This window comes from Plodia interpunctella, chromosome 6, assembly GCF_027563975.2.
Source record: "Plodia interpunctella isolate USDA-ARS_2022_Savannah chromosome 6, ilPloInte3.2, whole genome shotgun sequence".
Classification (NCBI taxonomy): domain Eukaryota; kingdom Metazoa; phylum Arthropoda; class Insecta; order Lepidoptera; family Pyralidae; genus Plodia; species Plodia interpunctella.
The window spans coordinates 10,335,519-10,353,781 of NC_071299.1; the positions used below are offsets into that span (position 1 = coordinate 10,335,519).

At 35.7% G+C, this 18,263-nt stretch overlaps 1 protein-coding gene across 2 annotated transcripts; it reads left to right on the forward strand.

The window, feature by feature from the left end:
• Positions 1 to 4,046: 4,046 nt before the first annotated feature.
• Positions 4,047 to 17,854, forward strand: LOC128670960 (uncharacterized protein). Of its 2 annotated transcripts, none has more exons than XM_053747001.1 (11): positions 4,047 to 4,724; positions 5,015 to 5,166; positions 5,692 to 5,872; positions 6,457 to 6,654; positions 7,691 to 7,861; positions 8,210 to 8,387; positions 9,148 to 9,329; positions 10,731 to 10,970; positions 11,335 to 11,536; positions 12,360 to 12,461; positions 14,422 to 17,854. In XM_053747001.1, the coding sequence occupies exons 1-11, from the start codon at positions 4,554 to 4,556 to the stop codon at positions 14,634 to 14,636; spliced, it is 1,992 nt and encodes a 663-aa protein (XP_053602976.1). In that variant the 5' UTR covers positions 4,047 to 4,553; the 3' UTR covers positions 14,637 to 17,854. The 2 variants fall into 2 exon arrangements, with proteins under 2 accessions (XP_053602976.1, XP_053602977.1); XM_053747002.1 differs by having other exon boundaries at positions 14,455 to 17,854.
• Positions 17,855 to 18,263: the final 409 nt, after the last annotated feature.

Sequence of the window (18,263 nt, forward strand, 5' to 3'; positions counted from 1 at the left end):
GTATATCATCTTTATAGGTTGCTATGCCAAAATTCGCATTTAGCTAAAAAAGTAAATTGACGTAAGCACAGATTATATTGTGTCGAGTCTACCAAACCGTAATGGTTTCAAGGGAACAATGAAACGAGTCGAGAAATATGGATTATATTCGACGTAAAAAGAAATTGTTCGCGTTTGTTGAAGGTTTAACACCGTCGCCGCTACACATTGTGTTTTATAAGCCAGTTTCTGAGAGCACAGTCACTGAACGTACATAGTAGGTACATAATGTGTGGTCGTATTGTGTCGAGATACGTAGACATTTTGTAGTTACTAGGTGTTGAGATCTTTATTAGGTTTTTGGTTGGGTGAAACGGAGAGGAGGTTAAAGCGGCGACGGTCCTGTGGTTAAAAGTGCCGCCTCCGCCACAGGCTTTCCAGTGCAGGGTCCACTTTCCTAAATTTTCTCTTCAACAACTCAACCGCCTAAGAAACTTCCTCCCTTTAAAAACCAAAATAATTTTAATTCAAACTTTAGTGTTTCCGATACTTGATTATGCTGATGTGTGTTATCCGGATCTCAATCAGGACTTTCTCAGCAAATTAGATCGTCTCATGAATTCGTTTTATTTTTTGTCTTCGGAAATATAATCATATTTCGCGTATCGGATCGGAGCTTAAATGGCTTCCTATCCGACAATGTAGACAGCTTCGGCTGCTCTGCACTCTATTCTGAGTTCTTTTGAACCCTCAATTTCCTAATTATCTTAAATGCTGGTTCAAATATCTTTCTGACTCCCATGAACGGCAACTTCGTTCTTCCAACTCGCGCCTCCTTTATATTCCGGACCTGTTTCATGACCAATTCCTTCACTCTACAATCTTCACGACTCTGGAATGCTTTGCCCGCTGACATTACCGTCTTAAACAGCAGATTTTCTTTCAAGAAAAGAGTTCATGCTCATCTTTTGGACTCCTTTTCCTCCTGATTTTCTCTTTTCTGTTTAGCTTTTATCTGTATTTCTTGGACATAATCTTTATTATTTTGGTTTGTATGTATCTATATATTGACATATATGTAGTCTTATGTATATATGATTTGCTATTTATATTTGATATATGTAGTTATTATTGTATTTTAGTAGTATGTGGTAGTACTTATTTGTGTTTAAGTTATTTTTTTGCGCCGCACAACTTATCTCTGTTTCTCCTAATGGTCAGCTGGGAGAGAATGCTTATAGGATTAAATTCGCCATTTGTTTATAAGTATATTTTTACTTGAAACACTAAAGTTTTATAAATAAATAAATAAATTTTCTTCTCTAGTTCGTTAATCATTTGTGACATCAACAACTTCTTGCCCCTTCCGCCATGTTATGAGTAGACATCTTAGTTTAAACCAGTCCAAACATTTGACAAACGATTTCTATCTAAAAAAGAAAGAAAAACTAGCCTAGTTATTTATTTGATACGAAAAATACCATAAAATGATATAATTGGACAAAACTGTGAATATTTAAGTACCAAATTAGGTAGTTCTTGATCATATGTGTCACGGTTATAAACGTGTTATTATTATTATGACCCACAGCTGGGCTAAGGCATCCCTCCATTCTTCCCATTTGGCGGACCAAATGTGTGTCCGGTATAGTTGTCCAGTTTTTGCTGTCCAGTCCAAAGTCCAAGTCATCTCGTCTCTCTCGGCTTTTTTGATTACCAAAGTGAACCTAACTTTAAAAAAGAACAATTATATGTAAACTACATTATTTACGTAGATCCTAAATGTCTTCGTAATGTTGAACGCAATGAAGATAGGTATAACCTAGCGAAAATTAATTAAATAATATTATTTTATCAAATTTAATTTAATTCAATTTGTAATTTATAATTTCTATCTATGGACAAACGTCTGAAAATATTTTTTTTTTTTTTTAAATGCGAGGCAATCTCAACAAAATGTGTAGATCCGAGGATTCGGTCGAGATAGCCTATACTGTAGCCGAGCCAGTTAGGATAAGCGAGAACGGCGTCTAAGACTCTAAAGTTGCTTTGGGTGTAGGTACTACTAAGACTAGACTGGCCTAAAATACAGCTGTTTTTATTATATTGGCTGAGTCGGTACTGATATGTAGATATATAATATGTGAAATATATAAATAATAGGTAGTTAGGTTTAGAAAATCAGTAACGGTGAATTGCGCAAGTCAACTTTGAACTTAACTTTAACCTGCGCGCCGCTGACGTTTAGACAAAATGGCGTACTTTTCTTTATTCTGCGCAGCCTAAAGTTAAAAATTAATGTTGACTAGTGCAACCAACACTTTGTACTTTCTCATAAGTATCCATATTTCGGCATGCAGTAACTCATTTAAGATCTACTTACCTGTGAAATAGGACTCTGATTTGTATGTAGATCCTACATACGTACATTAAATATGTCCAGTCGCTTTTTGCTATTTCTACAACCTTACTAAGTACCTACACCGGCCCTGTAAGTAACTAGTTATCATTTATATTTTTACCGCTCTTTCTACCAAATTATCTATCTTTTCAAAGAGACCACGAAAGACTCCTTGAAGAAAGACAGGATAGCTTTCTGTCTACGCATAAATGCCACCAAGTCCATTCTTCACCCACCGACATGTCAGGTATCAGGATCAATGCGTATATTTCATGCCCTTTTCTACGATTTCAATAAAGCACCCGTCACGTTCTGAACACAAAGTTAAAAGAAACAGAAAAACTGACACCAAAAAAGCACCTACCTAATGAGGCCTTTAGCTAATTATGGGACGTCCTATAGGACGCAATCTAAAATTGTAGGTAATGGTACCTTCGCAAGCACAAAGAGTTAAAAACTAACTACATGATACATAAATGAATCCGTTGTGAATTGAAAATGTACTCTTGATCTGTAAGCTATCCTTTCTAATCTATTCAATTCATTCTAAAGTTATACCTAACATTATCATAAACCTGGTCCTTGTTAGGTAACTCTGATTTTATTCAGAACTTCGTTGCATATTATATAGTACCTACCTCTTACCTAATTAATAAATAAAAACAAATTTGAATACCTACCTACGTCGTTGGAATGGCATTAACACGCCAAGAAGGACTTGGGCGCAACAATTAATAAAGATATCAAATATTCGAAAAGAAGAATTTATCTCTCCAACTAGGCACTTAATACGTGCACTCAGTATTTTAGCCCTGAATCAGAAATCAGATCCGACCTCAAACACTTTTACATAGGAATGGAAAATAATGGATTCAGCTAGATAAGGGTCCATTCAATCGCCATCGCGGGCAAGCCGATAATCCCACGTTCCATTCCATTTATTTCCACTATAGTTAGTTGTGAATTCTTTTCTTACGAATTGTTACCAAAATTATTACGTAAGTACTGAACAAAGCAGACCTGAATACGTTCCTCTTTTTTTTTAAGGCAGTCAATTTCGCAATGTACTTTCATTCATGTCAGCATGAATTCGGCGTCAGTATCATGTTTATTCCATAGCTTTATTACAATTTTGACGGTGCCGACACGAATAAATGAACATTGCGTATTTTTTATGAGAGCTATTATTTACAGCAATAAAAAACCAGCAATGTATGCAGGCGACAAGACGCTTTAAAAACTCAACCAAAGCCGCACCTAGTTTAAAATTCGGGTTCCACACTATCGTGGACCAGTTCGCCAAACCTGTGTGGTGTGGTTTATTAACAATAATAATATATTAATAATATGTCTTGATTCATGTTACTTCAATAAAATTTATACAATCGAGCTAAATTAAGATTTAAAATAAAACAAAGGGTGCCTGAGCTAGAAACAAAAATCATCTTGTGTATGCAGCATAAATGTGATGCCTGTGGAAACAGGCACCACATTTATGCTGCATGCGGGGCTGCGGGAAATAGCTTGTTTATAATAGTTGTTAATTTTTCAGTTAATATATAAAACGAACGAAAAGAATACAAATTATTTTTGTCTTTACAGCTATATTCGTTCTTTATAATCTGTGTTCTATGAAAATGACATTGACGTTTCCAATGTCAATTTTCCGTGCTGTGTTCCCTTTGTACGAAAACTGGAAAATATTTCATTTCGTATCAATAACGTTGACGAAATGCTAAAAAAATAAAACGATAAAATAATTAAACAGGAACACTGCGAGAAATTTTATAACAGAAATACAAATGTCGAATTGATTTCGTTTGATTGTGATGAAATCAGAATTTCCAGATTGTGTTGTTGGTTTTTGTGTACCTATTATAATTAATTTTGATTGCATAAATTACCAACATGCTCGCATATTATTATTTAATTTCTACTTAAAATGAGTGACGCCAAAGAGTCGGATAACAAGAGTATTGACTTCGATCCAATTTTGCCTGATACAGGAGTTTTGTTTTATGAGGAATGTCCATCAGACTATGAGATTGAGAAGCCTAAATTACTACCACTGAAGACAAGCACACAAATAAGATTTGAGCATCTTCAACACGAGGCAGCCAGAGCGTGGAGAGAGAGACAGAAAACCTCAAAGAAAAATTTATAGACAGTGACAATGTATTCATTATTTGTGATAGAATTAATAGCCGCCTTTATATTGGCGTCTACTCTGTTGTATAGATATGGGGACTGTTACAGGAATCACATAATAGTTACTGTATCAGTTCTAATAGCATGGTACTTCTCATTTGTTATCATGTTCATTTTGCCGTTGGATATAACATATGTGAGTACCTACACTACTTGTTTCGATCGGGATAATCTATCATTCACTTAAATTGGATTCCGAAATTTGCAAGTTAATCATTTAAATTACCTATTTATGATTGGAATGTAGTCTTACAGTTTTGCTTTTGATTGTCATTATTCATACACTTGTCCTTGAACTCTACTGAACCCTTAAATACAAAATAAAATCATTTATATTAAAATATCTTCAAATCTGCCAAAACAAATTTACTTATTTTTTATTAGCATATAACATGCAATGCATTAGCATAAAAATTCCAATTACAGACTATCCAACGGTCTCAGGAGAATGTGACACAGGTCGGCAATAACACAACTACCCTCGCTCCACCCCTCATTGACCCTGACCAGCAGTCCTGGAAGAATATATTCCCAAACCTCTGGAGAGTGGTGTACTGGACATCACAATGCTTGACATGGTAATATTATTAAGCCAGAAATAAAATATCGGCCAACAGTTTCGGGTTTTAAAGTACATTGCTGGTTTTACCTAGAGGTAAAAAAGAGTTTGCACAAAAACAATGCAATGTATAGTGAATCAAAATGGCATTGGAGATTGCTGATAGTGTGTAGCCATTATCAGCATTACTACTGGTTAATACGCTGATAAATGGAATTAATAATAATGGTTTTTTTTATGAAAAATTTTTAACTAGCTTTGAGTTACCAAATAAACCCAGAGAGCCATGTAAGAATGTTTTAGTAATTTTTTTACTTTGTTCTTTTATTTACTACAAGCCCTAAGGGCGCTGGGCTGGCTGGAATGATCAGACTCCGCAAAGGGCCCAGACAAGAGGTTTGACTGCGGAAAATTGTCCTCGAGGAAGGAAAGCCCTAAGGGCAGATAATTATTTGATAAAAATCCAACCAACTAACCTAACTGTAAATGCCTATTTATAGTTAGTTTTTGTATGCAATTATCATATCGTAAAGATTCCTTTCAGGTTAATAATGCCAATGATGCAATCATACAGCAAGGCCGGCGATTTCACTGTCAAAGGCAAACTGAAGTCAGCGCTGGTGGATAACGCCATCTACTACGGCTCGTACTTGTTCATATGCGGCATTCTACTAATCTACATCGCTTTGAAGCCTGATGTACATCTTGATGGGTCCAAAATTAAGGTTTGCTCATTTATTAATAGGGAGACCTCTAATTTTAATTTGACGACCTCGGTGGCGCAGTGGTAAAGTTCTTGCCGCTGAACCGAGAGGTCCCGGGTTCGATCCCCGGTCGGGTCATGATGGAAAATGATCTTTTTCTGATTGGCCCGGGTCTTGGATGTTTATCTATATATGTATTTGTTATAAAATATAGTATCGTTGAGTTAGTATCCCATAACACAAGTCTCGAACTTACTTTGGGGCTAGCTCAATCTGTGTGATTTGTCCTAATATATTTATTTATTATTATTATTTAATTTTAATATATCGAAATATCTATGCGACTTTGACTTTCAAAGTCACATAGATATTTCGTTTCCTATAATTTAGGGATCAACTCTGAAGCTCAAAAAATGTGTATTGCTTTGAAGATCCAAAGACAAGGTCGAGGGATCACCCTAGACCACATCTTTCATCATGAAATGTACTGAAATTTGTAATCAAAAAAAGCATTTATTTCAATATATATTTCTTAAATACAAATAATTATTTACTTGTTTTTTTGTATTGTAGTTGTAGAAAATAAAATTATGATTCAATTCCAGGCCATAGCATCTTCGGCAAGTAACACCTGGGGTCTGTTTCTCCTGATCCTGTTGCTCGGGTACGCTCTGGTGGAGGTGCCGAGGAATCTGTGGAACAACTCCAAGAAGAACTACACGCTGACCTACACTTACTTCAAGATCGCTAAGCTTAGCACCGACAAGTGTGAGGCGGAAGAGTCTGTTGATGATATTTTGGACGTGAGTTTTTATTTAAACAGATCAAGTCTCTCGCTTATCTGTGTGTTTTACAGGCTTCCCCAGCCGTTGAGTGTTGGAACCCTGAGATTGTTTTCTTACTTTTTTGTCTCCAATTAGCACAGTGATCCCTAGTTGTCAGACCATTGGCACGCATATCATCCTCGACGACATCACGCCAGCACTTCTTTGGTTTGCCTCCTTCTGATAGGGCCAGGTTGGAACTGCATAGCCAGACATTTGTTCCCTACATAATTTGCCAGTCTATGTAAAAATGATTTAAACAAATAGTGCTTCTTTATTAATTACGGGGTAGACAAGAGTCTCGCAACTCTGAAGACTGATACCGCTATTTTAAACAGCTTATACCACTAGCTTATTAACAATTGATATTTATGATTCTGAAATAGTGACAGTTAATTCTTTTTTTAAAGTGACAGGTTCTTTTTTTTTGTATTAAACAAAGTCGCCTGCCGTGTCTGTCTGTCTAAGCTTTCTTCTGTTAAATCACGCAACGGATTTTGATGCAGCTTTCACTGTTATTTAAACCATTTATTAAAGTTTATAAATCACATGAGAATCTCAAAGATCTTGTTATATATATTTATCGTCAACATGTTGTGTTTACATCTATTGCCCTAAATCGTCACGTCTACTGATAACGGTGTTATCAAACAGATCGCTAAATAGATTTATTCTTAATAATTATATCGTTCACATAATGTCTAATTTTTTATGACTGAGAGAATATCGTGTTTGCATAAAAACGTGACTTTTGACTTATTTTGTTTGAATATAATGACTTCTTGTTATCAATGTTTTTTCTATATAACTATATTGAGCTACACATTCTGATGTTTTTCTTTTAAAGTTTTTTCTCTTCGTTGGTTCAAAATATATTAAATAGTATTATACATCTGAAATTCCGAAATTGAATTGAATTGTTAAATAAAAATTTATTAGATTGAATTGTTAAGTAAAATATATATAATAAATGGAGATTTTGTCTTTCTATCTAACCGAAGATATCCACCCACAGTCTCTGAGCGCAGTGAACTCAGCAGTGGGCCCGGGCCACCCGCTGCAGCGGCACGTGGACACGATCCTGCTGAAGCTGCCGGCGCAGCTGCGCGACCGGCTCAGCTCGCGCCCGCGCGCCCGCTCCCCGCAGCCGCCGGCGCTCAAGTCGCTCGTCAATCTGCACAAGAAGGTGAGAACCCGTGTGGTCGATTGACCGACCAACCACAGTACGTGTGGTCAATTGACCTGCAACCACAGCGCGCGTGGTCATTTGACCAACTAACCAAGGCGCGCATGGTCGATTGACCAAACAATCAAAGTGAGTATAGTCGATTGACCATTCAAACAAAATGTGAAATGTTAATTTTTGGAAAAAAAAAACACGTTTTTATTCAGATTTACACAGTTACTTTATTTTTGTACTTTCACTAGAAAACTTAATAAAAAAAATCATAATATACCTATCCTATTATTGAAAAAAAAATTTTTTAAAACAGTGCAAAATATCCTTTTTTTTTTAAAAAAAACATTAATACAGACGATCAAGGCTCTCCACGTGCTGCAAAGGACAGAAACCCAATGGGGATTGATGTTAGAGCGTGTGTTCCACCTTGAAGACGTGTCGTCGAACCTGCGTTCCCCTGACGCGAGGTTCCAGCACACGTTCCCAACACCACGGCCGAGGCTGCAGAGGATATTCTACCCGCCTATGCTGGGTGAGTGTGCATCTAGACTATGTACCATAATAATTTATTTCGTAAACATGTGTTACAGCAGAACCTGCTCACAATTTATTAGTCTACTTGCATATTCCATCGGGACACAGGTACAAACATAAAAAAACCTATGTAGGGGTCGCTGCTGAGAATAAAATGACTTTGTTAATTAACTTTAGAAAGTTTCTAATTTGGATCACCGGTATTGTAACCTGCAGATTGCTAACACATAAGTTGTGACGCGGGCTACCATCCAATGGCTCAGAATTCATATTGTTATAGTGTATCTCATAAACTTTAAAATTTGGAAATTCATTAGAAGTATTTTCAACCGACTTCCAAAAAAAGGAGGTTATATGTGTGGGTGGTATGTACCTCGGCGTATATATTCGACGACTTCGGTGGCGCAGTGGTAAAGTGACCACAGACTCTCAGAGACCGAGAGGTTCCGAGTTCGATCCCCGGTCGGGTCATGATGGAAAATGATCTTTTTCTGATTGGCCCGGGTCTTGGATGTTTATCTATATATGTATTTGTTATAAAATATAGTATCGTTGAGTTAGTATCCCATAACACAAGTCTCTAATTTACTTCGGGGCTAGCTCAATCTGTGCGATTTGTCCTAATATATTTATTTATATATTTTTTATGTATGTTCAACGATTTCTCCGTTAATTGTGGACCAATTTTTTACTTTATATCTCCTTATTACCTTCACTTTGACCTTTATTGGGAGGTTAAATATTTATATTCAACACAGAATGGTATTGGGAGTGCTTCTTCAAGCCACACTTCCTGAAAGCAATGGCAGTGATCACCTGCGTAATGTCTGTGGCGGTGGTGTGGTCAGAATTGACTTTCTTCTGCAAGACTCCAGTGCTATCGATATTCGCTAACATCGTCAACGCGGCGAAGTACAATTGCAACTATGCTGCAATAGTGGTAAGATTTGTTTTTATGTAATACTAGTTTTTGCCCACGGGAATTCTTCTTCATAGTCGTATTCCTCATGGCTGAGGGTCGTGGTCATTACGTGGAATGAAACACACACAACAACTTTCTTGGCATTATTAATGGAGTGGTTTACCATTGCCTTCTCCATTTCACACACAAGTTAATAATCAACCAGTGTGCAGGTTTCCTCACGATGTTTTCCTTCACCGGAAGCAAGTGGTGGTCGATGAAAACTATTATATATGAGTTAGATTTGTATACAAACTCATATGGCACGAGTAGGATTCGAACCTGGGACCTTTCGATCCACAGGCGTTCGTCTTAACCATTACACCACCACCGCGGAACGGGAATTACTATAATATAATTATAGGTAAGAATTTGATTCTGAATTCGGATTCTTAACTATTTATTTAAAATAAAAGGGGCCAAGTACGAGTCGGACTACACACATTTTACCGCTTTGGAAGTGTGTCACGTGCAAACTATTCAGTTTAGAAAAACATTCTATTAAAAACCTCAAAATATCATTTTTGAAGACCTATCCATAGATAACCTACACGTATAAATTTGTTTTTTTTTTTTCAATTTTGAGTTTCACTTCTAAGTATGAGGACCCCCAAAATTCATAGTTTTTTATTTTCTATTTTTGTGTAAAAACTTAATGCGGTTCACAGAATACATCTACTTACCAAGTTTCAACAGTATAGTTGCTATAGTTTCGTAAAAAAAGTGACATGACGAATCTATAAGGGTTCCGTTTTTGCCATTTGGCTACGGAACCCTAAAGATCAAAAAGATTGAGAAGATAAAGCGTGAAGAATATACATTTGCATTTAGAGAATTAGAATAGGATTAGAACTGGGGATAACTAACATTTTGGGATAGGTGTGCTATTCAAGGTTATACTAGTAAGCCCCTTCTGGCATGATAGGGACCAACACTGTTTAAATGAGTTTCCATTCACATTTCTTCTCAGCAGTGGTCGTATAGAAATACTAGTAGTTTGTAACTTTGATAAATATTCAATTTAGAATATGACTTCTTAATTAATTTTTCTTATTTGAATTAATTTTTAAAGAAATTAGAAATTAGACCTTCACGTCAAATTTTATATTAAACTGGCTTTTGCCCACAACTTCGTATCTGAGTAAAAATCCGTTTCCCGTGGGAATTTCAGGAAATCTCTTCTTAGTGCTCCTCTATCTACGCCCAGTAGTTTCGGCTGTGCGTTGTCAGTCAGTCAGTCACTCAGTAACGCAAGAGTTATATATTATATACACATATAGATAGTAATTTCTCGCAAGCCCCAAACTACTGGCTTGAAAAAGTGTTTCTGAAATACTTTGTTAGTGTGTAGCTGGCATTAAACAAATATCTTCTTTCCAGACAATATCGACGATAATAATCGCGTACATGTTCTACTGCGCATACTCAACGGTCCTCAAGATCCGTCTACTCAACTTATACTACCTCGCCCCTCACCATATGACCAACGAATATAGTCTAATATTCTCCGGTATGTTAGTCTGTAGGCTGACGCCGGCTATGTGTTTGAATTTCCTCAGCCTTATCCATATGGACTCTCATATAATCAAGGAGAGGATTATGGAAACGTATTATACGCAAGTGAGTACATTTTTTTCATTATCACAATTATACAAAATTCAAATTCAAAATTATTTATTCAATTGAGGATGATTCGTCACTTTTTGACGTGAAAAAAATATTTAAAACTAAATCTTCACAGTTATCTAATGGTAATCAGTGTAGCAGACACTGGAGGTCCCGTGTTCGATCCCCGGTCGGGTCATGATGGAAAATTACCTTTTTCTGATTGGCCCGGGTGTTTATCTATATATGTATACGTTATAAAATATAGTATCGTTGAGTTAGTATCCCATAACACATACTTTCTCTCGAACATACTTTGGGGCTAGCTCAATCTGTGTGATTTGTCCTAATCTATTTATTTATATTTGACTATTTTTAGATAATGGGCCACATGGACGTCCTGGGCATCATAGCTGAAGGCTTCAACATCTACTTCCCTATGCTGGTGGTGGTACTATGTCTGGCCACGTGGTTCTCCCTGGGCAGTAGGTTGTTGTCGTTTTGCGGGTTCCAGCAGTTTGTGGGCGACGACGAACTGACAACCGATCTGGTTGACGAGGGACGAGAGATTGTGAAGAGAGGTGAGTGTGCACAAGTGAATTCTTATTCGTAGTAGCGCGAATTTCGGTATATGAAAATTTCTTTTTTCGCTGAGAACTAAAAGAAATTGATAAAAATGTATTGGTGACGCCGGTGTGCGCGTTTGTGGCGCCTTAAATACGTCATATTTGAGACCAAGTCCTGTATATATCCATACAATCTTTTCGACAGGTATTTTATACGAGACTTGTCGTGAAAATGGTGAACAAACAAAATAGTAACAACTCGTTATATTAAAATTCATCGTCATTTCTGACAAATTGTCTACTCTGTCAAGCATATCATAAACAATACTATATTGTGCGGAAAATACATAGATCTTCTTCATAGTCGTATCCCTCATGGCTGAGGGTCGTGGTCATTACATGATATGAAACACACGTAACAACTTGGCATTATTAATGGAGTGGTTTGCCATTGCCTTCTCCATTTCACATACAAGTTAATAATCAACAAGTGTGCAGGTTTCCTCACGATGTTTTCCTTCACCGGAAGCAAGTGGTGGTCGATGAAAACTACTATACATAAGTCAGATTAGTATACAAACTCATGTGGCACGAGTAGGATTCGAACCTGGGATCTCTCGACCCACAGGCGGGGGTCTTAAGAATTACACCACCACCGCTTCCATAGAATACATAGATAATTACACCCCCAATACATAATAAGCAGCAATAGCATACTTTAATAATAATAAAAAAAAACATCAACAAATCTTTATGATATAGCGTCCAAAAATTCTTGGTTACGTCACTAATCACTACTAGAGATTAAACACGAGTTAACACGATGTATGTATTGTAGAGAAACGTAAGCGCCAGCGCATTGAGGAAGCAATCAACCGCCGCCGCGACCACAGCGAGAGGTACGCGGGCTACCTCGCGGGCAGGGACCAGCGCGACGGAGGTAACACTTGTTTATACTTTACCGGGTTACTTTTGCACCAATAACTTTATTATCACAACATATGACTTTCATCAGCACTTGATCACAATCATAATATGTTTCAGTATACCTTTTGACCATGTACTTTATTGTGTACTTACATTGTTATATTACTGATAAAAAATTATACATAAATTTATATTTAAAAAATGGTAAGCCCTTCTGGCATATTAGGGACCAACACTGTTTGAATGAGTTTTCTTTCGGCGTTTCTTCTCAGCAGTGGTCGTTCCGAAATGCTAGTAGTTTATAGCTTTTGTAAATATCATTTAATTGTGAATGTGACGTGAAAAAGTTCCTGTTTACGCCTGTAATTTCTGAATAAAATGATTTGATTTTGATTTTGAAAAAGCAAAATATCAAATAAACGATTCGGAAATTTAATCTTCACAAGTTCAATCTCACGTTCAAATTTTCTCAAAAAAATTATCATTTCACAAATAGCTACAATGTAATGGCATTTTGTTACGACCACTATTTACTAGACTATCACTATTGTTAGAAATGCCGAAAGAAAATTTGAACTGTGTTAGACCCCTATCATGCCAGAAGACTTTGTCATAGATTTCGATTTTTCTCCTTATTATCGTACTGGTTTTTTTTTATTGCTGATCATGATGTGGAATGAAACACGACGACTTTGTTTATAGTTGCCACAGCCATTTTCATTTCAGAAACAAGATGATAATTTTAGATATTAAAAGTGCAGGTTTCTCACGATGTTTTCCTTCACCGGAATCAAGTGGTGTTCGATAAAAATTGCTATACATGAGTCAGACAGATATATATATATATATATATATATATATATATATATATATATATATGATTCGTCAGTAATAAATAAATGATATATATTTTATGCTCTCCCGAGGGCATAATATATATAAGTGAAATTTAGCTATAGATTTCTTCGCTTAGTTTTATTATCCGTATGCTGTGAATGTTGATGTTCATAAAGTCATATATGTGGGCTTATGTGTTGGTGGAGGGACAGATGTGCTATGGAGTTTGTGTTAAATCTAGTCTTAACGGTGGGTTCAAGTAAGGACATCATTATGAAATAGGACCAGGTGTCAAAGATTCAAAATCTAAAATTGAAATTACTTGTTAATTAATCTAGGACTCCAAAGTTTAATGTTTTATACTACCCCGGGCTTCGGAGCGTCACAGCTAAGCTAAGATGAGAGAGAGAGAGAGAGAACTATAACATGATAGATTTCAAATTACAACATATTTGGTGACTTACCCTGCAATATCATAAAAAAACTACTACCAAACTGGAGAAAATAAATATTGACGACTGAGCTTCGCCCGGGGTTTCATTAATGTGGGAATTTTCTAGATATTTAATGTTGGAATTTTCTAGATAAAAGGGTTACTTGAGGTTAAAATCTATCATTGTATCAAATTTCACCAAAATATTTATGTGAGTAACATTGGAACTTTCTCATGTATTATCTTATACTAAATTGTTTATTTCTGATTCTGGCATGATTTTTTTATTTCCCACTTTTTATTTAATTGGTGTAGCTAGGGATTTTGTCTATCGATCTAGAAGTCCCTACGCTTCGATGCTAAACGGCTGAGCAAAGCAACCGGGAAATGTTCAGACGCATTGTCATCTGTTGAGAAATCTTATCCAGTAGTAGTAATACTTGAGTAGCATCTCATCTCTAAGATGTCGCCACAATCAAAACGAGTCGGACATTATCACTTTTTTTTTATTCTTAATTAATATAAGCACTATAAAATCCCAAGCTATGCCGATATGCGGTAAAAACTTATGGATTTCTCTATATGTTAATTTCTGCACTTGTCTGTCCTAAATGTTCACATACCATCGGTGCAGGTAACTCACCCCACTGTGCAATAACATCATTAATTCTATCGGATATTGTCTATGGCGGTCACTTTTCAGCCCACACGGGCCTTCTAAATGACGTCGACTCAGATTACTACGTAACTCCTAGTCCGGAACGATCGAATACTTCGTATCAACGTGAAGCGCCGTATAGAACGCAGACGCTTGAGGACGAACTGGATCAACGATTTGGAGATAGCACGCAGACTGCTATTAGGTCGGATAGGAATAAGATGACTATTCCGCCGAGGGGTTTATTTGATGATGTTTAATGTGCTTTTGTATTGCAATGACAAAGAAAAGTATAGAAAAGTTGGCGATAAACGAATGAGATAAAACATGTCCATAAAATAGGGTAGTTGCCTGGGTTGTAAGGACGAAGATTTGAGGGAGAAATGATATCACCGGTTGCTCGAATAATACTGCCCTATATCTTAGAATAACATCATATATTCTAACGTGACATAAGATATACGAACGTGATAAAATAAAATGTATAAATCATCCTCATCACACCAGTGTTATGCTAACACTGGTGTCAGATTCCATCCAAGTCGCCCAAAGGCACTTTTACCACTACGTCACCGCCATCTAGTGGCAATAAGTCGCATACACACTAGTGAACTAAACTGTTCACCAGTGTGCAGGTTTCCTCACGACGTTTTCCTTCACCGAGTAAAATGTAAAAATGCATTGACACAATGAAACTTGATAATCAGTCACTTTAATTGATCAATTTTATTCCGTAAGATTTACTATTTTTAGTTCTCATTAAAGTATAATTTAAATGTTTGTTGACTCCAAGATTTCGCACTATTATATATTGTTTTTTTTTAAGACTCATGGAAAAAAGTATCTAATTTGACTCGATGGCAACTTCCCTATTTCAGGCCTATCTCATACAAAATGGCAAACGGCGCTGTATTAACCCTCTGTGCCGTATCTTCTAATATGTGTTTCTCATTCGTGTATGAGCGAAACAAAACATAAAATAATGTCTACAGTTTTCTCTGTCTGTACGGTGTAATATTTTTTCGGTCAGAATTGAAGATGTTTAATGCTTTGTAATTGTTGCGGTAAATTGCAAAGTTGTTTGAACTTCAAAGTATATGATGTATTTGTTTGTTTTGTACTTTATATCAATGACCGTAAAGTTTATTATTCCAAGTCATTAATTTTCATAATAAGCCATGAATACGAACTAAAGTTGTGTTTAAAGTAATAATAGTGCTATTAATTTATATTTATTGACAATTCAAAAAGTCTATCTTGTCGTTGGTATTATATGGAACGGATTTTTTATAAATAAATAAATGATTGATTTTCCAAATTTTAATGAAATCATAACTTGAATGTGTATTCGGGCCCTACATCACGAAAACTTCTCTCGATATTTTATCTGTAGACATTTTTAATTTATTTGACACGTACAAATAAAACATATTGAATTCTGTATTAAGATGTAAAGTACTCGAGATATCAATTCTACGTAACACTAAATATACCTATTATATATTATCTATTGAAGAGAATCCGCACATTTTTCATGTACACATATGTAATATAGATCTATATATTGTGAAATATAGGTATAGATGTGTTAGTCACGAAGATGCCTTGATATCATAGTCTTCAAGGACCGTAGCTACAAATTTTATTAAATAGCATGATGACGTATTTTGTACATATGCCGCTGTTTGTCTATGGCGGCAGTGATTCATCATCTGAGAAGTGGGACCGGAGTATTGAACTATACACAAATCTTGGCAATGTAACCTCTATTCCCGTGCGATAAATTATAATATATTTCTAAAAATATTTCTTATATCCTCATTTTCTGTGACTATTGCTAAATGTCTAAATCTGGGCCTTTATGAATTATGTCCAGAGATGGTTTTACACAAATACCATCTATGATTGAGTCCTTAGAAAACGGTAAGACACGCGTCTACCGCAACGCTCCCACTCGACAAGACAACGTTCATTGAAAAATCAGCTTTAAAGCCATACTTTACATCGACAAGTCCACAGCAGTCTGGCAATGTTTGTCATTGAAAAGAATATCTACAGACGACGTTTTAAAGCTCACTTCTCAATGAACGTGATCTTGCCGGGTGGGAGCGGTTCGGTAGAAGTGTGCTATGAGCTTTAGCCGTTTTTTGAGTAGACTGGAAATGCTTGGGTTATTTAACCTTAAAATAAATATAGAATGTAAATTATGGAACGTATTCATTAGGAATAGAAGATAATAAATAACGCAAATAATATGTGTGAATGGGTGTATCTGCAAGGTGTTGTGTACAAAATGCTTCGTCCATTGATTTAAGTATTCTGTAAGGGTAAGCGTTGGATATATTCACTAAATTAATTGTTACATTACTTGCCATGGTTATGGAAACGATGTAATTTATAATGTAATTTTAGACGAAATTGTGTAGGGTTTTCTGTCGGTGAAATATTGTTCTTTTGTATTCTTGTATGTAAAATTTTGATCAATTACGACTATAGCCTATGTCAAATTAAAAAAAATCTCGATATAAGTTAGCACGCTGAAAGTCAGCGTTATGTCTTTAGAGACCAAAATATGCATATTAGATGATTCGGCCACTTACCATTATTACCTTGCGAGAACTGTAATTTTTATTTATAGATGCGCATGCGCATTTTGACACATTGTGACTGCCCTCGATAAGGTACCTTTTCTCGTGGAACGATATATTTTACGAATAAGGCTTTAAGACTTTTTTGTAAAAGTATATGAAGCAGTAGGTCATAAAATCAGAACATGCCTGCAGTAATAGGTGCATATTTTAAGGCTTGAAAGTCAATTCGTAATATTAAAATATTTTCGTATTATATATACGTTGCTGGCTACTTTTGTGAGTTTTAACCTTGAATATTATTTGGGGTCGGCGTATCAACAATTTTATTGCTTTTTTATAGTTTTATATCGAGTTATTTATATAGGATCGTGTTGAATAAGCCTAAATTGTAATAAAAGTACAAAATAAAACCCAACAGCTACCTTTATTTAGCACATCGGCAACTTTCTCACATGTATATTTAATACAGTACTAGATTTTACTTCATAAGTACTATTGATTTCACGGCTTATTAAAATAATGTTTATTCTTAGTCATATCTATAATAATCATGTAAATAAAATATTTTATAGCGTAAATTAACAATTTTGAAGCACATCTTACTTTAGTTTTTTTATTTATTCTTAGGGTGAGTTGCACTGTCAAATGTGACGTTAATTTTAACCGGCGTGCCACTGACGTTTTGACAAAATGGCGTACTTGACGTTAATGTTGACGGTGCAACCCACTTTTTAAACTTCTCCGCTAATAAACACAGTTTTGCTTTAATCTTAATATATTCTAATTTTAATGTACAGTTATATTTATTATTTATGGCGTAATGCAAGTGTTGTTTCATTCCATAATTTTATTTGATGCAGTTGCATTAAACGATGTGATAAATTAAACCGTTGTTTTACTTTCGATATTAGTTGTTTCCAATCTCTCCACTTTTCAAACTCAAAAATATTTATAAAGTATATACCTAGTTCCACAGTTAAAATTATACATAATAATATTAAAAATTAATGAACAACGAACACCGTTATTTTTAGGCTAAACACGATTTTTCCAATCGTGCAGTAAACCGTTGAGCTTCCACGTCGGGAGCCGATTTTGGGTGCACAATCAGGTTACGCTTATCATTAATGTGCATGGTCACGGAAACTGAGGCCACGTGGATTACTTGAAGTAGGTGAAATTTAACTTGCAAGATAGGGCTTAGTGCGGTTTGCATTTCAGTTCTCACCATCGAATCGATTCGAAGTGAGACGCAGCGACCCAATGGCATGTAACGCAACGATTACCACACTGCAC

Coding starts and splice junctions, on each gene's coding strand:
- LOC128670960 (XM_053747001.1), top strand. CDS start 4,554: ATGTATTCATTATTTGTGATAGAATTAATAGCCGCCTTTATATTGGCG. Junction 7,862..8,209: donor TCGTCAATCTGCACAAGAAG/GTGAGAACCCGT, acceptor ACATTAATACAG/ACGATCAAGGCTCTCCACGT. Junction 8,388..9,147: donor ATTCTACCCGCCTATGCTGG/GTGAGTGTGCAT, acceptor TATTCAACACAG/AATGGTATTGGGAGTGCTTC.